We start from the raw sequence: 23,575 nt of genomic DNA, 5'->3' as shown, positions 1-23,575 counted from the left end.
CTAGAAGTGATGTGGAAAACAGGTGGTTTCCAGGTACAGAGAAACAGCAAATATGGTCATAGTAGAGTGTCTCTTCTGAGTCTAGCGTATATGGAGCCTCAGAGCCCTTAAGGCAGGCCCAGTACCTCACCGTGAATTGCCCAAGCCAGTCCCCAATCCCCAAGGTTATCTACGCCCAGAATTTGAACTCATAAGAGCAAGAAAACAAAAGCACTCCTATTTATACAAAATTTATTACATTTCGTTCAGGATTACAGTCTATCAACAACACCAGCACAAAACAAAGGGGCCAGGCTGCTGAATGTCAGCAGCTTGTCTGGGGAGGGCGCAAGAGGCTCCAGCCTTCGGGGACTCTGAAGCAGAAGGAAGCAAGGAAAGGACTAGGCGTAGAGGTCCTCTCTGTCTGCAGAGTAGACCTCCCCTCCTGCAGGAGGGCAAAGTTGAGGAAGTGGGAGGGCCTATGGACCTCGTGGTAGAATTCCTTGGGGTTTGCCAGCTGCAGCTCGTATTTCATGTTGGGGTCATGGCGAACACCTTAGAGAGGGAAACAGCAGATGTTAACAAGGGTCTGCCTGCCTCACCAGCCTGGCCCTGGACAGGCTGACCCCAAGAGCCTCCACCCTTCCCTGCTCACACCTCTCGTGCTGTCTGTCACACAACCACGTACCCATAAAGTTGTAGTTCCAGGAGGACTGGGCAGGAACCATAAAGAAGCCGAGGAATCGGTCTGACAGGAGCATCTGGACCCTCTCGTAGTGCGAGGGCAGGTAGCCTTTGGGGTTGTTGCCTTTGTCCGTGTTCTGTCGGCCCCACTCATAGCCACTGGGGGTCAGCTTGTAGGCTGTCAGTGTGCAGGAGCCTGGGGTGAAGCTGCGGGGAGGGGAAAGACAGGCTGAGAGCTCAGGCCACCAGTCCAGGTCCTGACCTGCAATGCCTGCCCTCTAGTATTTCCACTCAAGGAGGCCCACACCCACCTGCAGGTGATGATAATTGTCTTCTCGCCATCCCAAGATGGGTTGTCCGCCATGATCTTGGCATGAGTGGTGACATCTTGGGGTGACAGCTGGGGAGACTCATTGGGCTGAGTGTGGATCCAACCTAAGGGTTCCATCTCCTGCAGGCAAAGAGCAACACACAGCTGTTCACCCCATCTGCAGACAAATGCCACCCATCAGGGTAACCTGGCAGGAAGTTCAATTCCCAGGCTCCACCATCACAAACCTTGAGGTACTCATGCTGGGGCAGCTGGCTGGGCAGGTGCACAGTCTGGTGAGTGCCCCACTGGGGCACCATCACAATACAGCGGATCTCCTTCACCTGAGGGTTATCTGGAGGGCTCACCCCGTACAGGTATCCTGCAATCTAGAGATGAAGGGATCAGAAACTATTCTCAGTACCAACTCGGAATGCCAGAATTTCTTCCCATTCCCAAGAAAAAGGTGGTTTTTCAAAATACAGTTAAAAACCTCTGGAGCAGATCATCCGGTTACTTGTTCAAAATGTTACACATGAACCTCATCTCAAACTGTCCCCAGGATCTGGGAGAATCAAACTTGGGTCATTATGTTTGGTGGCAAGTGCCTCTCCCCTCTGAACCACAAACTTCTTAAAAATTTATCATTGGAGCCAGAGAAATGGCTCAGTAGTTAAGAGCACTGATTGTTCTTCCAGAGGACCTGGATTCAATACCCAGCAACCACACGGCAGCTCACAACTGTCTGTGATTCCAGTTCCAGGAGACCCGACAACCTCATACAGGCGTGCATGAAGGCAAAAACAACGCATATGAAAAAACTAATTTAAAAATATTTAATGTACTGTTTTATGTGTGTATATAAGAGGACTTGTGCACACTGAGTGTGAAGGTCAGAGACAAGTCTGTGGCCTCCTAGGCTCTCTCCTTCCACCTTTCCAGGCTTCTGGGGAACCAAACTCAGGGTGTCTGGCTTATGTGAGGCGCTTTACCTACTGAGCTGTCTATCTCACCAGCCTCGGCTTGGCTGGTTTTCTTCTCAAGAAACGGAATCCAGGGCCTCGAGCATGCCAGGGAAGTTTTCTGCGACTGAGCTTTCTCTACAGTCTTTTTCTTTCCCCTTTAAATTTCTGTCTCTCTCTCTCTTTTTTTTTTTTTGAGAGAGGGTCTCACCAGGTAGCTCTGGCTGTCTTAGAACTCACTATAGCCTCGAACACACACGGCGCTGTGTTACAAAAGATTTTTTTTTTTTTACTTTATTATTATTATGTGTGTACCTGTAGATGAACGCATGCCATGGTGTGCATGTGAGAGTCAGGGGATAACTGAGGAGCTGGTTCCCTCCTCCCACAGTGGGATTTGGGAACTTGACTCAGGTTTTCAGCTTTGTGCAGCACACGTTTATCCTCTGGATTTCTGGGTTTTTAGTTTTAAAACTTTTAAACATATACCTATTTAGTGTGTGTGTGCATGAGTGTGCATGTGTGTCACATTGGACATATGGATGTCACAGGACAATTTACAGGAGTCAGTTCTCTTCTTCCACCCTATAGATTCTGGAGCTCAAAGTGTGGCCAGCAGACTTGGCAGCAAGCACCTTCACCTACAGAGTCACTCCACCAGCCTGACATTTTCATGCAGGTTTATAACGGGTTCTCAGTTATTTCTTTGAGAAAGTTTCATTTGGTACTGGCTGGACCACAGAAGCTGGCTTTGAACTCCTGATCATCCTCTACTTCTCAGGAGCTTGGGTTATAGGCCTGTGCCACCACACCAAACTAAGATACAGCTGTCTCAGTTTGTAGTGAAAGCTGGCCTTTAAACTTACAGCAGTCCTCCGCCTCAGCTGTCCAGGTGCTGAGATTAAGGCGTGTACCACTAGGCCCAGCTGAGTTTAATGTTTGTGCTGTCTTTTTCAAGTTATTCATTCATCCATGAATCTTGAAACCAGCACCTCAGAGTTCCTGGGACTATCAAGTGAAATTACACACAGACTAAGTGGGCTCACACATGGCTCAGCTATGTGCTTACTCACTTGGGCACGCAGATCGGATATGCAGATGAACTTCTTGAGCACATTCTTGGGAAGAATGTAAGTATAACCAGTTTCCTTGATGTCATCAGATGAAACATAAATGTGATTGGTCCGCAGATGCAGGTTGGCAGCAGAGATGGCCCTACACAAGACAGGAGTGTCAGCATCTCAGCCAAGCACATCCGGCAACATAGATGGCCTGGCCACCCCTACCTTCTTGCCCCCCACAGTACCTGACTCTCCATTCAGTCTTGGATGAGAAGGTCTGGGTCTCGTAGTTGCTAGTGGTGGAGGTGATAATCTCATCACCATGCTTGTTGACAGTCCGAGTCTGTGTGGCAGTGAGCTGGGACTGTTCCTTGGTCTGCTTCTCAATCTCAGCTATCTGCTGCCGCTGCTGTGACGGTGCCGAGATCTCCATTCCTAGGATGATGTCGCGAATTTCTGACTGTGTCAGTGACGCCACATTCACACTGTGGGGACACGGTAAGTTAAACAGGACCCTCCCCAGTCACTTTTGCCTTGATGGCGAAGGAGGACCAGGCAGGCAGAGCATACTTTGCCAAGACAATCCTCAAGTAATGTTTCTATTTTTAAGGGCAACTTGTGGGAGGTTTCTCCTCCACCTGTGGGTTCTAGGAATTGAAGTAAGGCCCTAAGGCTTGGTAGCAAGCATCTTTATCCCCTAACTATCCTTTGATGAAATGGAGATAAAGTGACACTGTGAAGAATTACCGAATCCCAAGCAGCACGACACAATAACACACATGTACTTTTAGCTACTCAGCATCTGTAACTTACTTTTCTTCAACAAAAATTGCCCCCATACAGGACAACTCTCACAAATGGAAACCCCAAATTGGGTGTAGGGATACACACTGATAATCCAGCACTTGGGAGGTTAAAGCAAGAGTAGTGTTGGGAGTTCAAGGCCAGCCTGGGATACATAATGAAACCCTGTCTCAAACACAAGAGAAATTAAGAGAGCAAGAGCAAGAGAATGCATCTGTTCAAAACGGCATCAGTACCTTCACTGAGAATAGTGGTCAATAGTGAGACTGGATATTGACTTCATTTCTTCCTAAGCACCTCTGAGATGCTATTTTTCTTTTGAGACATGACCTCATGTGGCCCACCTCTAACTCATGTACTTAAAGATAACATTGAATTCCTGATCCCCTTGCCTCTACCTACCAAATGCTGGGGTTATAGGCATTACCAAACACAGCTAAAAAATCTGAGAAACTTCTATGGCTAAAAGCTCAAAACCCCAGAACCTCTACCCCGAGCGGCGCACCTTGCCCTGTCTGCACTGTGGCACCTGACCCTCCCTGCTCACTTGTTTTTCTTGCCGTAGTCGGCCAAGATCAGGTCCTTGAGCTGCACCTCCACCTTGATCCACTCCTCGTCAGTCAGCGTGGGCCAGATGTGGTGGGGTTCTGTGATGGTGGTTTTGTCAGGCTTCAGGATCACCTTGGCCCTATCATTGTTCACGTGTAAAGCACGAAGAATCAAGATGAGCCGGGAGAAAGCCTGGGAGGATATGTGGAAGAGCGTGAGGTCATCAGCCTTATGGGTATTTCCCCCCTTACCCTGTCCTCATGGGAAAGCAAGCGCTATTTCCAAATTCTTAAGGCGCCAACCCCTCACAAGTCAAAAGTCCTCACTCTTTGTACGCATAGCTCAAGAATTTGAAAATGACCTCATCAAGTGGCTTGTGGAGATACTGAGGCACAGTATCTTCTCTCTGTTCCAAATCCACCCCAGAGAGACCCTCTTCCTCAGGAGTCAAATTACCGTGTAGGAGGAGATAGTCTTGAGCCAGTCATCGTAGAGGTTGAAGAGAACCATCTGAGGCTCTGTGGCTTTAAGGATGAGATCCCCAAACTTCTCCACCTTAAGACAAGCCTGGAAGGGGAGCTGGAGCTCGGATCCTTTGATCACAATGTTGGGGAAGTCCAGCAAGTGTACCTAAGGCAAAGTTCAAGGTCAGAGAGAACGCCCAGAGGGCTCAGGCCTACTTTCGTCTACCGTGTTCACCTCTCACCTCCAATGGATCCAGCATGCCTTTCCTGGTGACGATGATCTGTTTAGGCTGTTCCTCCACAGGCAGAGATCGGATCAGGGCAGCCACTTCCTCAGCTGTCTTCCACTTGGCCAACTAACAACCAAAACAAAACAAAGCTGAGTCTACCTTCCTCAATTAAGTAGAAAAAAAAAAAATCCTACTTTTGAACATTGACTGTTTCTATAATGAACATGAACACAGTTGCTTAACTTAGTAATTAGAAAAAGTACCTATATGCTTAATGATGAATTATAGTTCAGAAACAGCAAAATAAGACAGGGTCCAGAGCAATGGGTCTTACGGAGGCCCCGAGTTTGGTTCTATCACCCATACCAGGCAGCTCACAATTAACTGCCTCTAGCTCTAGCTGCAGACCAATGCCTCTGGCCTCTGTAGTTACTCTCCCCTACATGTAACCACACACACACCCCACAATTAAAATAAAATTGTATTTATTTTTTGGAGACATGACCTCACTCTGCAGTCCTGGCTCGCCTAGAACTCACTATATAGACCAGGCTGACTTCAAACTCATGAATATATACCTACCTCTGCTTTTCTTTTCTTTTCTTTTTTTTTTTTTAAAACTTTTATTTATTATGTATACAGTATGTATGACTGCAGGCCAGAAGAGGGCAGCAGATCTCATCACACGTGGTTGTGAGCCACCACGTGGTTGCTGGGAATTGAACTCAGGACCTCTGGAAGAGCAGCCAGTGCTCTTAACCCCTGAGCCATCTCTCCAGCCCCCTACCTCTGCTTTTCAACTGCTAGGACTAAAGGCATGTACCAGCATGCCCAGCCTAATAAGATAATTTTCAAAAAAATCTAGGTCTTGAGTTCAATTCCCAGCACCCACATGGTGGCTCACAACCATCTGTAATGAGATCTGGTGCCCTCTTCTGGCCTGCAAGGATACATGCAGACATTACACTGTATATATAATAAATAAATAAATCTTAAAAAAAAATACTAAAGCTACATAAAGAAATGAGTCTTGATAGATAAGACTGCGGTGAACCAAGTAAAAACAAGAGCTCATTCTAGAAAGAAAAATATGGACAAAGCCCTAGAAATGAGATGAGCATTGAGATTTTGGGAGAGTAGGATTTTGGAATAATTATTAAGAGGACTTGTAATTATCATGCTATATGTACTATAAATATAGAAAAGAGAATCGTGACTGGGTAGGTACAGCCCAGCCTGGCATCAAATGTCCAGGAAGCCAAAGGGTATACATTCCCTTTATAAAGAAGGCCTTCACACACTTGGACCTCCTCTAAGAGCGTGAAGAACTGACTCAGTCGGGGGTTTACCAGGCAAGTGTGAGGCCACAGTCTGGATTCCCAGCACCCACTTAAATCTCAGGCACGGGCACTCATAACCCTAATGCTCAAGAAGCCAAGTATGCCGACAAGCTCTGCAGATTCACACAAAACATGTCTCCGTCTCTTTGACTGTGTGCAGTCCTGGCTGGCCTCAAACCTACGGCAATCCTCTTCCCTCTGCATCCCGAGTACTGAGATGCCACCACACCCAGCAATGCCATCTCTCAATAGAGAAATAGGTATGTTTTATCACGTTCCCCCTTCCCCTATCAGGAATGAGAGGCAGCAATGTTCATGGCCTCACTGTTATTTTTGCGGCTTACCTGACCCAAACGCTTCTGTCCGGCCCACACAGATGTGTGGATTATCTTGAGGAAAAGCTGCCCTGTGCGTGGGTTGAAGATGAAGATGGCCCCATTGATGGGTTTGGTTGTCAAGTTCCCCTCAAAGGTCTAAAGAACAAGTGTATTAGTTAGCATGGACTGGACATAACCAGCCCAACTTCATCCAGTGGGTACACATGCTCTCACAGGCATTTGAAGTCTGCATGCTCACTCACCTTGTGGATGGTCACTCTGTAGACATTGGTGTCGTCCACAAACCAGATGATCTGGTTAGAGAAGAGTTCACCATAGTTCTGAGAGGACAGGTAAGGTTCAGTGGGCTCAGAGGAATACAGCTGGAGTCCTTTGCGGATCCGTTCCCGTAACACATACAAGGCAGGGTTTGCCTTCATGATCTTGGCCATAGCCTGCTGTATAAGAGGCTTGCTGCCTGGAAACCAGTTTCCATAGGCACTGTGAGGACGAAAGGGTTACAAGAACTTAAACATAGGCCAAAGGCCCCAAGGAAAAGGTGAAGGGACAGCAAAGGGACAGAGCCGGTTGGCCTGCCAATGCATGTACATACGAGAGAGAGTCAGTGACCCAGGAAGAAAAACCTCGTCTTAGCCAGGCAAACTAAAACTGGTGTAAATGAGCTAACGTGTAGGGTGTGGTGGGACACACATTTAGTACCAGCACTTGGGAGGCTCAGGCAGAGAGATCTCTGTGAGCTTGGGGCCAAGCTGGTCTACACAGTGAGTTCCAGGCCAGCCAAGGCTATGTAGTGAGACTGCTTCAAATGAAAGAAAACACAGAAGGTACAGGGCTAATGGAAACCCTGCTTCTGAGCCCTGGCTTACCTGTGTAGATTATAGGCCAGGTCAATGGCGATGAGCACACCTGTGGGCGAAGGGTAGATGCTCATGTTGTCTGTGGTGTAATCCAGGAACTTGGCCCGGGCGTAGCGCTCAATATCATGGGAATCATAGTCCCCCCAGCGTAACTGGATGTCAATCCAATACTTCTGTGTAGTTGTGCTGTCCATCACATCCCTAAGGGCGGAAAAAATTCAAGTTTCCAGGAAACCATAGCATAAGCAATGTCTCAGAATCATAAGAAGTCCCAAACACTGCACTTAAATCTCAAAACCATCTCCTTTCTCATTTGAAATCAGCAAGACCCTTAGCCAGGGTGGTGATGGCGCATGCCTTTAATCCCAGCACCCAGGAGGCAGAGGCATGTGGATCTCTGTGAGTTCGAGGCCAGCCTGGTCTACAGAGTGAGTTCCAGGGCATACAGAGAAACCCTGTCTCAAAAAATCAAAATAAAACAGAAAACGAACAAAAAAGATTAGTAAGACCCCAAGCAATTGGCAGATCTGACTGTTGGTGGGTTACAGGGTAACACTACCTCCAAGTTTAAAAGGATGTCAGAGTTGGGAACGGTGCCTACTCTTGTAGAGCATTGCAGGGGAGGGGACAACAGGATTATAAGGTCAAAGCCAGAATAACAAAACAAAAAGGGCATGGCTAATCCCTTAAGTAACATGGCTATCATAGTAACATAAAGTTCCTGGATACCCAAAGCTGGGCCACAAAACACTTACTTGGAGTCTGCCAGCAGTGAGGGCCGGGAGACATTCCACTTATAGGAAGCAAAGAGTAGTATATCAGCACAGGAAGAGTTCATCTTGTAAGATTTTCGGGGATGGATCGTCTCCTTCTGTACTGTTTCAATTTCCAGAGCATCCAGTTCCTGGTCAAAGACCTGGAGGGAAAGATGGAAAGATTGGACCTCATTATAGAAACCCATTTACAATGACAACTGATAGAATTTATATGAGGCAGTAAGAGTCTAATCCTTAATGTGTCCAGGATAAATTTCCCATACTTAAAAGAGCAAGCTGGCTGGGCATGGTGGTGCATGATTTGAATCCCAGCACTTGGGAGGCAGAGGTAAGCAGATCTCTGAGTTTGAGGCCCGCCTGGTTTACGTAAGGAGCTCTAGGCCAGGGTCACATAGAAAGACTCTCAAAAAATCAAAAACAGCAAGCTAATGTAACTATGATCTCTCAGCTTCCACTGCTACCCACCTGACATAAGTCCATCACGATGCTCTCATGGATCTTTTGCCACAGGTGAGCTCGGAATATCTGGATAAGAGAGATCTTCAGTGTGGGGATCTTGCCATGCATGAAGATTCCTGTCAGGTCCAGCTGTACCTGGAAGCCTACATATACCTGCCAGGAAAGAGAAATAACATTAGAGATCAGAGAGGCCAGTTCTTAGGACAAAATGAAGGCCACAGAAACACCTTTTCTTATCTCCCATGTTGGACAATCACACTCACATTGGCTCGATTGATTGTTGGGGACCACCAGAGGGTGAATCTACGATTAGGAATCTGGTTTAATCCTGATCGCTGAGCATTGGTTAGCTTCTTCCACTTCATGGACTCCTCAAAGCCACTGGCTTTCTCCCTGAGGGGCAGAGGAACCAAATAAGAAGATGCCCATGCATCTCCCCGAGATGGCTAACCCTCACAGGATAACTGAGAAGCAGCAGACCACTCAAGCCCAGCAGGGAGGAACTCAAGTGGTTGTGACGAGTCCCTGTAAAGAGGACAGAGAGAGTCCTTACCAGAACAGACCTTCCCAGGTAGGGAAGTAAGTGCCCTTGAAGAGAGTGTGCTCCAGAATGCCCTCCACACCACCCAGGGCCTGAATCATGTCTGTGCGGTAGTTGTTGAGGTTCCAGAGCTTGCCATCATGCCGCTGATGTGTCCACCAGAAGGGGTTCTGCTTCAAAACCTAGACCATGCAACAAGGATGGTGAAGCTCTGGGTGCCCACCGCCCCAAGTGACAGAGATGCCAAAAGCTATCCTGATTTAGAGAACTCCATCCATTCACCACTCCATATACCTGGTACTGCTTAAAGTCAGTTCGGACACGCCAGCCCTTGTCATAAGCCAATGTGTGCCGGTCCTTCTGGAAGAGAGTATTGATCCGTGGAATGCCTCGATCCCATGAATCTTCTAAATCTTCTAATGTCAAACGTCTGCCAGAAAAAATAAAGTCAACATCCTTTCTCATGCAAAGAGAAACATTCAACATTCTTTGGCCAAGGATGAGTAGAATCAGTCTTAACTCCTAAAAACATACTCTGCCCATGACCTCAACGTAAGACTCACAGTGTTGTGATGCAACCCCCAGTCCTTAGATTGGTATACCCTCCCAGATGCCCACCTGTTCTGAGCAATAGCCTCCTGTCTCTTGAGTGCATACTCAGCCCAGACCCGTTGAGAGTCAATGAACTCGCTCTCCCACGGCTGTATGTAGCGGTACAAGTTGGGAATCAGTTGGTCTTCTTCATGACTCATTCCTGAACGGAAGTGTGTGATACCTACATCTGTTTGCTTGGACCACCTGTTTTGGGAAAATCAAGACAAGGGATAAAAGTAAAATCAAAAGTAACGAAACACCCACTCCCCTCAGAGTCTACATAATGAGACTAACACGAAAGGTGCCAAGCAAGCCCTACCTGAGGTCAGACTGGGGGATGAGCACATGGCCCATTGAGAGCATGCCAAGCCCACCCAGCTCTTTAGGGGTGTAGAACACAACAGGAGGAAACCGACTTGGCATCTTGGAGTTCAATCCAATCTTGATACGTGTCTGGATCTTGTTTTCACACTTTACCAGTAAGTCTAGGAGTTCCTGCGTATTTACCACGGCCTCTCGAAAGTATGTCATAAGGCCGATGAGAGCTGTGTTCCACTTATTCACAATCTAAAGTTAGTGGGAAAGAGTAAATGCCACATGAGCAATGCAGGCCTTCCAGATCTAGTTAGCTACATCTCTAGTACAAGAAAGCGTTGATCTTAAAAACTAAACAAACAACAAACAGAAACGACGAGGTTGCTAGTTCACACCCACCAGGATAGACATAATCGAGAGAGAGAGGACTGGGCCACCAGGATAGACATAATCGAGAGAGAGAGGACTGGGCCGCTGTGATGGTGGGGGGGGTAAAAGGACTGCTATCAATCCTGAAGACTTGGGCGCAACCCCCAAAACCCACAGAGTTGGAGGAAAGGACCCACTTCTGCCTGTAATCCCAGTTCTTAGGAGGCTGAGTCAGAAGGATCAAGAGTTCAATACCAGTCTGGATTATCAATAAAGTTTGTCTCAAGTAAGCAAACAAATAAACAAAACAAAGAAATAAAGTAAACAAGTTCAAATCCAACATTATGCTCTCATAATCTCTAAAAGCACTCTGTAAAATAATATGGCTAATTGACTTACTATATGCACTCTTTCATTACTTTTCACAAAAGCCCCCTGAGCTAGAACTATGGTTACCCTCACTTTACAGAAAAGGGGGAGAGGGTGAGGGTCTCAACAGACCCAACAATCCAACTCGACTCTAGACGTTAGAGTCATGTACATTAACCATGATTGGGAAGCACCTCCCTCAATTCCCAGTCACTCCTCCATCAGGCTCTGAGCAGTGCAGAGACAGGAGGGTTGCTGGAGCTCACTGGCTTCCAGTCAAACCCCAAGCTCTGGGGTGATAGAGCAGCACAGCACCCCATCCTCCCCAAGTCAGTCTGTCTGTCTCTCTCCCTCTCTCTCTCTCTCTCTCTCTCTCACACACACACACACACACACACACACACACACACACACACACACATCACACAGAACCTTTTAAAGGAGGGGCAGCAGGAATGGGAAGAAAACAAAAAAGGGTAAAAAGAGATAAATACGGTTATAACACATTGTACACACAAGTGAATTATACAAAAAAAAAAAAAAAAAAGAAAGAAAAGAAATAGGAAAAAAAAGGGAATAAAAGTAAAAAGCCAAAAAACAAAACCAAAGACCTGTCTTGACGTACAGCTCCCTCTAGGAGGCTTCTAACTATCTACTCTAGCACTGGCAAACTGTCCTTACTGTCTCCACTCACCTCCCATAAAGTCTCATTCACACCATCTGGCTTCCATCCCAACTAGTTCTGAAATAGTTCTAAGGTCAGCAATGACGTCCTCACTGCCAATTCCACTGGCTCCTATTCATCCTTATCTAACCAAACTGTTCTTAGGCAACCGACGCTGTTAAACACTTGCTCAATTCCAGACACCAGTTCCTGACAGCCTTGACTGCCCACATCCCAGCACTGTCTCGGTTCTGCTCAGCACACCTCAGCGCTTCCCATCATCCTAACCTGCCCTTCCCGTCTCACTCTCCACTCATCCTGGGAGTCTTGTGAGTCTTGAGCTTTCAACCTTTACACCACGAGACTCCCAGATCTATCCCTTCCCCACACCCAGGGGAAATGACAGTCTCTCAGGACATGTTTGGTTCTGACACAGGGACTGTTCTTGGCATCTGATGGGGAGACGTTGGGGGTAGTGCCAGACAACACACGACATGGCTGAAAGTGTCATGTCATCAATGTAACATTACTTTGGCCAGGTGTGCTGGAACACACCTGTCACCTCATCACCATGAGAAATGGCATAGCACACAGGGCAGCCAGAGATGAAGCAGAGAACATGAAGACAAACAGCTAGTAACACAACAAGACTCCATTTCACCATGGGGGTACAAAAGCCAAGTGTGGTGGTGCACACCACACCTGGATTCTCAGCAGTGACGGGCTGAGGCAGGAAAGTTGTCTCAACTTTTGAGACCCGATCCACAGCAGCCCTCGTCCCACAAATAAACCACCCAGAACTGACATTCTAAACTACTACACAGTAAAGAGGCCGGGCAGTGGTGGCACACGTCTTTAATCCCAGCACTTGTGAGGCCAGTCTGGTCCAGAGTGAGTTCCAGGACAGCCAAGGCTACACAGTGAAACCCTGTCTCAAAAACCCCAAAACCAAACAAAAACAAGCCTAAGGGAAAATGCAAAATAGATGCTTTTGTTCAAATTAAAATCTCTTACTTTTGCCTTAATCTAAAGTCACCAAAATAAAATAAAATCCTCAACCCCCCACAGATGCAGTCTGATCAATTCTTGTGGTGAATTCTCGGAAATAAAGCCCAACTGACCCAACACTCTAGGTTGCCCTGCAGAAAGCATAGCGATTACCACAGTAGGCAGAGCTGGGAAAGAGCAAGCTCAACCTGGGGAGGAGTGGAAAGGGAGGAGGACGGATTGAGAATGGCAGGGAACGGAGACTTAGGGCCTACATACCTTGGTAAAGGTGGTGGAGCCAGAGGCCATTAGGATCTGACGCACTCGGTTATGGAAGCGCTGCATCGACTCATCATCCACACGCAGGAAACACTGTGCTGTCCGTTCCTTGGTAACCTAAACCATAGAGTCAGTGTTAACTTGTCCCAGAACTTCCAGAGGGGCTGGCGACATGGCTTAGAGCAGGCAACGGTGCTTGCTAGCGAGCCTTATTTCCTGAGTTCCATCTCCAGAACCCACAGAGTGGAACTGACTACAAGCTGTGCTCCAACCTCCACACAAGTACCATGGCAATAAATAAAGGTGAAAAGAAACATGGTAGTGCATGCATTTAAACCCAGTAAGCACAGGCAGGGATGGATCTTGGTGAATTCAAGGCCAACTGGTCTATATAGGGAGTTCTAGGCCAGCCATCACTATACAGTAAGACCTTGTCTCAAATAAAATAAAATAAAAAGAAAGAAAGAAAACAGAGAGAACAGGTCATGGTGGCATGTGCCTTAATTCTAACCTGTGGGAGGTAGAGAGGCAGACTGGTCTCTGAGACAATCAGGGCCAGCCAGGGTTACAGAGAAACCCTGTCTACACAAGCAAGGATTAACTGTGATCACCGCTAAGCTCAACCCACCCAAGGCTCACGGAGCTGATAATAAGGTATTTCTGTTCTTCACCCCAGTGATGCCAGAGTTACAGGGGTGGTGAAGTGATGTCCTTTCTAGGCTCTACCTCATTCTGCAGGTTCCAGACCCCGTCCTTGTGGGTGAATTCTTCATAGCTGGTACGGCACTTAGGCAGGATGCGGCACTCAAAGCCACACATGTTGAACAGTAGGTTGGGGTTGTCTTTGCTGTACACAGACACAAAGCTGTTCTCCCACTGCACTGTAGTCACTGATCGTGGCAGCCGGTTCTTGATGTCCCAAAACACTGCCCGACCCCTGTCCAGAGAACACATAGAAATTTCAGTCTGTTGAACACATCTGCATTCAAAGAACAGACAGAAGACACCCCAACAGGCCTATATTCCTCCTACCCAAGACACAACCTCCTCAATATTAATTGCTTTCTGGGTCCCTAGGATTGGTGTCCTTTTAACTCTTACAAACCCAACTGAGACTCACAAGTTGACATCATGCTTCATGAGGCGCATGCGTGCATCTCGGGGCCAGCATTTCTTATTATTGTAGCCAACAATGTTCTCATTATTGGGGTCTGGATGCTCTGTCAGGTAACGCTGGATCAGATCTCGAGCCTCATCTGCCGTGAACCTACATTAAGGAAAGGTATATGTTGAGGCCCAAATACAGTAGGACCCTTTGAGAAGGCCAGCTCCATGGGTGGGGACCTCATGCCACTCTAGACTTCGTTTCACTTTACAGCCCCATCTCAGCCACTAGTCAACTAAGCCAAAGAGCCACTTCACAGGCAGGGCATGCTTCTTCAGTATTCTGCAGGCCAGAGGATCTGTCCGTGTTCTTTACCTGAAGAAAATGTGGATGCGATCAATGTATCTACAGAAGAGGCGGATCGGGTGCGCAGCCTCAGTGGCTATGTCCTGGAAACTGAGAAAGTCATTTGGCATCTGGGGGGCCCAGCCATCTCACTGGCCCGGTGCAATCCCAATACAAGCAAATCCATCACCAAGCCATAGTACTGTACAATGAACGAGGCAAACTGCAGGCCTCTGATGATCCCATATGAATTTGTATGGTTCATGTCCTAGAAAAAAAAAAGACCACAGCTATTAACTATGGCTAAGGATGGCTGTGTGTGGCCCAGGTGCTTCAGAGTCCACTCTCCTTCATTCTCCCTCAGCAAATCCTAACTCAATGGGTCAGACAACCCCTTAACACGTTTTTGCTATTTGCTCCAAGACGGACCTTATAGTTAATGACAACATTGTTCTTGGCTGTCATGTAGTCAGCTATGTTGTGGTCCACAATGAGTCGCAGCAGCCTATTCAGCAAGGTCAAGTCGATCTTTTCATACATCTTCTCAAATCGGGACTCCAACATGACATTGCACTCGCCCTCACTGGTCTCCCACACATCCTGCAAGTTATTGATACCTAAAAAAAGCAAAAAGACAGAGCTATTGCAGATTAGAAATTCCTTTTCAGGTCTAGTAACCACAGCAGCTTTCAACACATCCCAAAACCCTCTGTCATCCATCCATCCATCCATCCATCCTTCCTTCCATCCATCCTTCCATCCATCCATCCATCCATCCTTCCACCCCCCATCCATCCTTCCATCCATCCATCCATCCTTCCATCCATCCATCCATCCATCCTTCCTTCCACCCACCCATCCTTCCATCCATCCATCCATCCATCCTTCCATCCATCCTTCCATCCATCCATCCATCCATCCATCCATCCTTCCATCCATCCATCCATCCTTCCATCCATCCATCCATCCTTCCATCCATCCATCCATCCATCCATCCATCCATCCATCCATCCATCCATCCAGGCTGCTACAAGTGTCAGCTTTGCTCAACAACCATACTATTCACTTTTTTGTTTGTTTGTTTTTTTCAAGATAGAGTTTCTCTGTGTAGCCCTGGCTGTCCTGGAACTCACTCTGTAGACTAGGGTGGCCTTGAACTCATAGATCTGCCTCCCTCTGCCTCCCAAGTCCCGGGATTAAAGGCGTTCGCAGCCACCACCAGGCAGTATTATTCACTCTCATCATGAAAAAGCGTCAAATGACTATGCAGTCTGGGTAGGAATTTTTATATAGAGCTTAGTTCCCCCTTTCTCTGTGGGATGTTAACCCCGGCACAGTTTTACCTTGGCACCACTTGTAAACAAGCAGCGGAGGTGGTTCTGTGTCAGCAGGCTTGATCCAGGGCGGGAAAAGACGGCGCTTATCTGCTTCATACCACAGGTACTGGTCCAGGTAGGCGTCAGTTATTTTCTCCAGTGGTTCTACATCATAAACTGGCACCAGGTGGCTATAGAGATCCATAAACTCAATGCCCACCTGTGGGAGAAGGAACCTGGCTCACATCAATTCACCTAGTCAACCTGGCACCCTCTAGATGCCAAGAATAAATAGCATAGACCAAAAGAAAGCTCAGAGAGCATCTCACTCACTTCTTTAAAGGCTCTCTGTGTGAGGAGGTGACGCTTGATGCGGGACAAAGCCTCATGGGGGTTGTCATAGGCTTGCTCGATCAGACCCAGCTCCTCCCTCTGAGACTGGTTTAACCTAGACTTCACACTAACAAGGCAAAGGAAAAGGTGGATGAGAAAACCCAAGAAGATGCTACACCAGAAGGATGACCCCATTCTTTGGACTCTGACCACAACGCCATTCCCTCCCCGTTACCCTCCCAGCGGGAGCCCTCCCCTCCACTCCTCACCTATAAGCTTCCTTGAGGCGCTCCAGAGCCAAGATGAGCAGCTTGGTGTCGTGCTTGTAGGAGAGCGGGGGGAATGGGATGGGAGAGAATCTACGGCTCTCCAGCCAGTGCACAGTGGTAGTATACACTGCCACTGCCTCTTCTGCCGTAATGTACGGACCATCCTGCAAGGGGAGCATGAAGCTAGTCTCCCACTATCGTCCAAACCAGTACAAAGCAGGACCCCATCTGCAGCCCCCTTACCACCCAGCCCTCACACCCAGCCTAGCTGGCCCAACCTTCAGGTAATTGTGCTGCCGCTCCTGCTCTGCCTTTAGGTACAGGCGGGTGAGACGGCCCAGGTTCTTTTTGCAAACAGTCTTGTCTACAGTGGCCCCACGGCGGATTCGTTCACGGTTGTAGTGGGCAGTATTGGTCCACCAATCAGCCTTGGCCTTGACGTACCGAAGAATCATATTCTCAATAGGTGTTGGCAGTCCTGGGACCTGAAAATACAAACACAACAAAAAAGATAATAGGAGCTGAGCACAGTGTTTCACCCCTGTGTTCCAGCATAAAGGCAGATAGATCTCTTGAGTTGAGACCAGCCTGGCCTGCACAGTTACAGGTCAGCCAGGACAACACAGTGGAACGGTCTTAAGAAAGGAGGGTTTGGGAGCGATAGAAGGTGGACATTAAAGGTGCATTAATCCTAACCTCAGGAAGATGAATGGCTGTGCCTCCTTGGAGGCGGAGGAAAGCCTACCTTCCAGGGAATGTTGGCCTTCCAGCAGCGCCAGGCCTCACTGAGATGCTGCAGAATTGTCCGGGCCTTGTTCTGTTTGATGCCTTCAGGCATCATGTCCAGAATGTCATGCATCACAGCTGCCCTGAGCTCGAGGTCAAAATGGGACTCCACTCGTTGCTTTGTTACTGTCTTCGCCACCCCCTTTGAGTGACGGCCTACGAGTGAAGAAGATTAGATCAATAAAGAGTAACAAGTGTCCATATGCTCCCCACATGCAAAAAGACAAGCCACTTCAGACAGTCACAACCATACTTCGGGGGAACTTCTGCTGCGAATGCATGAGAGCTCACATCCCACAGAGCAGCCCCAGAACCACACTACTAGGTCAGACTCATCTGAAACAAGCGAACTTAGAAGCAAGACTAGACGACAAACGCAGACAAAAGCCCGGGACAGCAGGCACCCCTCATCTACCTGTGAAGCAATGAGACACCATGGGTAGACAAAGTCACTTACCTTCAAACTGCCGGGCCAGAAGGTTGCCCAGCCATCGCTCTAGCAAAGGGGTAATTCCACGCATGAAAAACAGCCAGACTCTCCAGCCAGCAGCCCAGAAACCACAGCCAGGGCCTTTCCCTACAGGGCCCTGCAGTCAAGCAGAAATCAGACACATAAATGAACAATTCTTTTACAAAAAGATAAGAGGTGGAGAAGGAAGAGCCACTTGTCAGGCTGCTGAGGGGACAGGGTAAATGCTCTGGAGTCCTCAAACTCTAGAACAGGGAAGCGTATGAGAACGTCAAGGAGAAAGTGAGGCTCCTGCATGGAATGAATCAGTGGTAGGTTTGGGGGGAAGTGCTGAGATCCACCAAGTATGGTAATGACACAGTCAAGCGATTCTCTCCAAGGAGGTCCCGGGGAAAAGGCCAAACAAGGACCAGCTGAGAAGGCAGGCAGAGGGCGGCTCTCACCGTGTTGAAGCGGTAATAGATGAGATGTTTCAAGTCCTTGCACATGCGGATCTGGCGCATCAATTTGTATTTGTAGCGATACATGCCAGTCAACTGCCCCACGTGGGCGAATATATACTGCAATCCATCTGCCAGCTGCAATAAAATCACCCTCAGACTTAGAGCCTGAGCCCGCTCCACAGCCTTCACCCTGCCTCCCCAACTGGGCAGAGGTCCGGGCAGCATGGCCTCACCTGGAAGGCATCCACATTGCCCAAGCGATACTGCACATGACTGTCCACAACCAGTTTAGTTAAACGCAGTACCTCCCGACACAGATGGAAAGCATTTCCAAAACGAGATTTCTTTCTTTCCTGAAAAGGACAAGAACAGAAGAACATTAATGACAGTGGCCACAAAAGGAGGTATGCCACAGTGCCATCCACCCCTAAGCCCTGCGGAGCCCCGCGGTCTGATGACGGCACCTTGGTGGTGAGCGTCTTGACAGGCTTCAGGTTGAAGTTGTAGTCCAAGTGCAGGTAGTTGAGGTTCTTCCGGTGAATGAGGAGGTTGAGCATGTTGTAGCCCTGGCGGCAAACCTGCAGCCCCACCTCCACCCAGTCTAGCTTTGTGGACTGAAAGAATTTGGTAGCTTTGAACGAGCGGAACAGATACCTGGGTGAGAATAAAGGAGAGAGTTAAAGCTGGCACACTGACTCTTCTACAGCGGAAGTTGTAGCAGGGGCCTCCAGCACCTTACCTCTTCTTCTGGGCTTTCGGGGGCCGATGCTTGAGGGCATTCAGCACATAGTACTTCAGCAGCTTCTGATAGGAGACTCGCACCTTCACAGGCTGCCCAGCAGGACAGTGCTCCCGATACCTGGTTAAATTAGCCCATCAGAGAATTGCCCACCTCTCCTTCCAGACACTCTGGGAAAGGCTGCATGCCCATCCAGATGGAGTCTTTTCTCTACTACCGATCCCTTAGGTAGAAACCTTACCAGTTCTTGACAAGGGGTATGTCCAGGGCCCGGCGGGTACGACCAGAGCGTAAGTTAAAGGGCCGTGGTGCCCACAGCAGGGCAATGCCATTGGCTGTATTATCTGTATAGAGGGGTGTGTCCTTCAGGAAGGGCTCCACAAACTCCGGAAGTTCAAATTCCTCATCATCATCAGGCAGTGGTTCCTGGCTCTGAAAAAGAAATCCTCAAGGGTTCATTTTCCACTCACTGAGCACAGACTTGAGATGAGCGGAAAACTCTCTGGGAAGAAGCACAGTAGCTACACAGGTCACGAAGACCGGGATGCCGGACGAGAGAAGCCCTAAAGAGCCTGGCAAAGGAGCCAAGGGAGCCAAGAACAAGACAGGGCTAACCAGGAAACCAACCCTTCCGCTTACCACTAAAAGCCTCCCAAAGAGCTCCCATGCCATACCACGGGAGGTGCCCGCTGCAGCCAGTTCCCACCAAGGGCCAATGAGCTCAGGGAAGGAGGCCTGAAACCCCAGCACTTAGGAGGAGGCCAACAGACGGACTGAGAGTAAAAGACCAACCTGGAACTACACAGTAATTCTGTGTCAACCTGTACTATGCGTCCAAAAAAAAAAAAAACATTGGGGTAGAGGTTGGTGAGGCAGAAAACGTGCCTAGTATGCACCAGACCCCAGGCTCATTCAGGACTCTCACACCCCAGCACCCTCTAAAGCACGTGATTTCCTCTTACCTTGACTGAGTGTCTATGAGAGATCGGGTTGATCAGAGGATCAAAGTAGAAAGCTGGCAAATCGGGATCCTCGGTCTTGATGAACACCACGTTAGGAGTGTGGTACCTAGACAGAAAGAAGAGTCAGCCAACGGTCTGCTCTGGCCCAGACCATAGCCGGCTTTCTCCAGTCTAACTGCTGTGTTCCAGGCACCTTACCAGGTCAGGTGCACATGGTGTGGAAGGTTGTTATACAGGTAAGGAAAAGCAATCTTGTACTCAGTACGAATAGGCTGGCGGATGATGATCTTATTAATATCATTGAATTCATTCCAGTCTTCATCCCTAGAACCGGAAATCAAGTGAGTAGTCTAGTTCCATTGCTAGACAAGGATCTTAAGGATAAGGATTAGATTTTACTACATACAAAGTGCCTAAAATTGATATTCTCCCCAACTTACTGTAGGTTGATGTCTCGAACCAGAGGTTCAAATTTGGGTCCTCCAGGAATGGCCATATTGAGTGCCTTAGAGGTAAAGAAGGCCTTCAGATCAAACAGGTAGAAGTAGTTGTCATCCACCAAGTCAGTCAGAAGCTGATTGGCCAATCGGTAGAGAGTGGACATCATAGGCAACGTGAACTGCCAGCGTTGGTAAGTGGAACCATTAACATACCTAGGGAAAAGATGGAGGGCCCATATCAAGTAGGCATTGAGCCAAGCCACTTACCTACTGCCTTCCCACAGCTATAGTTCCCAGAACTCTCACGGGATTAGTTCCACTCACTTCCTACTGTCTCTCAATGGCTGGTGGTCATAGAACCAGTCCAACACAGGGGCATCCTCCTCAGGGTCCAACTCCAGCTGAATGGCTTCCAGTGGCTCAACATCTAAGATGTTGTCAGCATAATCCAGGGGTGGTTCCTCATCATCAAAAGGGGGGAACCGCATCCTCTTGAAATGCCTCCTGTCTCGTTTTTCTCGACGCATCATGATCCACATTGACCTAGAAGGCAAGACCATCATACAACAGTTTCTACCCAAATCCTCAGCTGCCGATGCCACCATCCCCAACCCTAAGTGCCATACCAGCCGCCACCACCCACCACCACCATCACCCACTGCCGCCACCCACCGGACTTCAGCCCTTCTCACCCCCACTGGGAGATGTAAACTGGCTCAATAACCCAGGGAATCTCGTTGACAAAGGAAATGGCTCCAGTGATGTGGTACAGAACAGGCACATCCCGAATCTGCTCCCAAGGCATGGGCATGTTCTCTAGGAGCTTGAGAACTGCATGAGGCATGTACTTGAGGGCTCTGTAACATTAGGAAGAGAGACCATTAGAAATGACAAAGTATGCTGTTACTTGTCCCTTGCTGACATGCCAGAAAGTTATCACATGTTCCACAGAAAATGCTGCCTTATAGTCTAAAGCCCCAAATTAAGACTCAGGTCCTACATGACTAGGAGTCCTGCCTTCCCAGCTCCACCTTCATCTGGTGCCATTAAATGTCTTAGTTCATAGTACCGGGACTCAGCCTCTAAATGAACAGCTGTCCTTTTGAGGGCACCTTCCTTCTGCCCTTCATGTAAATACCAACATATCCCCTATACTGCAACCATCTGATGCTCCCTATCATGCCACTCAATGGTATGCTCTTAGAGGAGAGGATCAATACTGTCTGCTCACAGCTATATCCAGAGCACCAAGAGCAAGATCCAGTAATAATAGTAATGATGTTTGTTGTTGTTTGAGACAGGGTCTCACCACAGAGCCCTGGATGGCCTGGAACTCACTATGTAGATTCACCTGCCTCTGTCTCTCATGTGCAGGGATTAAAGGCCTGTGCTGCCACATCTGGCTTTTGCTGATGTTTTGAACAGAGCTTCTCATGGAGTAGTCTAAGCTGGCCTCAAGCCTGTGATCCTCCTGTCTCTGCAACCCAGAGATTATAGTAGTGTAGAGGCATATACTTACGTGGCTGGTTAAGAAATTACTTTTGAAATAAAACTTCCAAGGCTTCCCTACATCAATTCATTAACTAGCCAAATTTCTGTATCCAAATGGAATGCTAAGAATCTCTGCAGCTTAGGGTTGAAGAATTAACAGTAGTACAGAGATCCCAGGAATTAAACAACCTAAACCCCCAAATTCTGGTGACTGAACGAACATTTTACAATGAGATTACCAGGGCAAAGCAAAACAATGGCCTAAGCAGAAGATGTGAATATTATCATGGAATTCCAATGGTCTCGCCTTACTCTTACAATCATCACTAAGTGCGGTCAGGAGCTATGTTCCACGCTGAGCATGGGGGCATCTGCCTTTATTTCCAGCACCTGAGGTCAGCCTGTCCTGGTCTCCAGCCAGGGCAACAGAGAGAAGCCCTGTGTGTGTGGAAGGGTGTCATGTTCCAAATGATAGTCCCTCTATCCACCACTGTCAATGCAGGAACAGAGAAAGGAAAGTCACCAAACTCCACATGAAATTATTCCAGGATGTTGCTTACTTACCCCAAATAGACCCTTTTGTCATGGCGGAACTTCCTGTTGGTCATGTCTCCATGGTCTCGAATGATCTTCCTGACATGTTCTGGGGGCATGTCTTCCTTCTGGGCATCCACAAACCCAAATTTCCGCTTCTCTGCATAGCGCTTGGCCTGCAACTGCTGCCATTTTCGAGCTACAAAGGCACCTCAGTTTAAAGGGCTGCACACTCTCACCCTAACTATCCCCACTCTTGCCCCTATGGCAACCCCCGGCATTCTGTGGGAAAGAGGCATACTGCCGCCAAGTATCTTACTCTCCCAAACACCTGACATTTCTGCTATAGATGTTTAGGAGGGAATACTGTCTAATTCCTTCATTGTAATGCAAACCCCATAAGGGAGTGGTTTTGTTTCCACTGCTGTAACACACACACACACACACACACACACACACACACACTCACTGTAACACACACACACACACACACACAACACACATTGTTTCACTGCTGTAACACACACACACACACAAAACAAAAAAAAAACACACACACACACACACGCAGACACACAAGTTATGCTGCCTGACATGCAGAATGACTTTAAACACAGTTTAGCACGATCTCTGTTTTTTACACACACACACACACACACACACACGCTCCTGCAACACACTTAGCACACACACCCCCCCCCCCCCCCACCCACCGCTCCTGCAACACACTTAGCTCCTGCAACCCGCCTACACGTTCCGGCCCGCGCACGCGCGGTACCCACCTGTCCCGTTCCCACTCCTTACCTTTCTCCTGCAGCTTCTCCTCTGACATGTAGTCCGGCAGCGGGCAGAGGGCCGGGAACCGGGTTACCCGGCCCTCGGTAAGGAAACACCCCGGCCATGCCGGAAGAGTCGGGGAAGGAGAGGGAAGCCAAAACTAAGCCGTTAGGCCCGGGCCCACAAGGGGCAAATGGAATGCGTCCGGAGCCACCCGGCCTGCACGCTAGCCGGGCTGAGCGCTCGCGGCCTGGGCCTGACGCAGCTCCTCAGGCCGCTCGGCCCACCCGACCGTCTGCAGCCCAGCCTCGGACGCCCGCCACCCACCTGTCGCCCCTCACTCAGGTAGCGGCTCGGAACGCAGAGCAATGGCGGAAAGACGACGTCCGCCCCGCGTTCCCAACTCCAGGAAGTGCGCAACCGGGGTCAGAAACTCACCCAATAGGCGCAGAGATGCTCTGAAGGATTGGCGAGGAGTCCAATGGACGTTGCAGCCCGCGCCTAGGGGGCGGGTCTAAAAGTGGATGTCATGGCGAGGGGTGTGGCCAGGGTGGGCTCGCGCCCCGCCTTCCGCCAGTCGGATCGACCTAGGAGGCTTTTAATAGAATTGATGTTTTAATTGACTGTTGACATTG

The 23,575-nt window shown here is 48.6% G+C and overlaps 1 protein-coding gene across 1 annotated transcript; it reads right to left on the bottom strand.

Annotated features, from left to right (window-relative positions):
- Positions 1 to 214: 214 nt before the first annotated feature.
- Positions 215 to 23,336, bottom strand: Prpf8 (pre-mRNA processing factor 8). Its single transcript, XM_028866750.2, is given in 45 exon segments — positions 215 to 424; positions 427 to 534; positions 668 to 870; positions 975 to 1,114; positions 1,222 to 1,362; positions 3,009 to 3,150; positions 3,242 to 3,481; positions 4,348 to 4,541; positions 4,806 to 4,979; positions 5,056 to 5,169; positions 6,728 to 6,856; positions 6,964 to 7,201; positions 7,588 to 7,779; positions 8,334 to 8,494; positions 8,820 to 8,966; positions 9,077 to 9,206; positions 9,367 to 9,536; positions 9,649 to 9,784; positions 9,973 to 10,152; positions 10,268 to 10,515; positions 12,932 to 13,048; positions 13,658 to 13,868; positions 14,052 to 14,198; positions 14,412 to 14,514; positions 14,517 to 14,649; positions 14,811 to 14,998; positions 15,725 to 15,917; positions 16,031 to 16,157; positions 16,300 to 16,463; positions 16,578 to 16,784; positions 17,045 to 17,241; positions 17,543 to 17,672; positions 17,998 to 18,132; positions 18,231 to 18,350; positions 18,462 to 18,651; positions 18,737 to 18,856; positions 18,978 to 19,168; positions 19,699 to 19,804; positions 19,897 to 20,022; positions 20,139 to 20,351; positions 20,463 to 20,681; positions 20,831 to 20,995; positions 22,194 to 22,362; positions 22,968 to 23,011; positions 23,013 to 23,336. Coding segments are annotated over 45 exon segments (6,999 nt in total). The 5' UTR covers positions 23,066 to 23,336; the 3' UTR covers positions 215 to 380.
- Positions 23,337 to 23,575: the final 239 nt, after the last annotated feature.

The sequence above is a fragment of the Peromyscus leucopus genome, chromosome 8b, assembly GCF_004664715.2.
Source record: "Peromyscus leucopus breed LL Stock chromosome 8b, UCI_PerLeu_2.1, whole genome shotgun sequence".
NCBI classification, from domain to species: domain Eukaryota; kingdom Metazoa; phylum Chordata; class Mammalia; order Rodentia; family Cricetidae; genus Peromyscus; species Peromyscus leucopus.
This window is presented reverse-complemented; position numbering and strand designations above follow the sequence as displayed.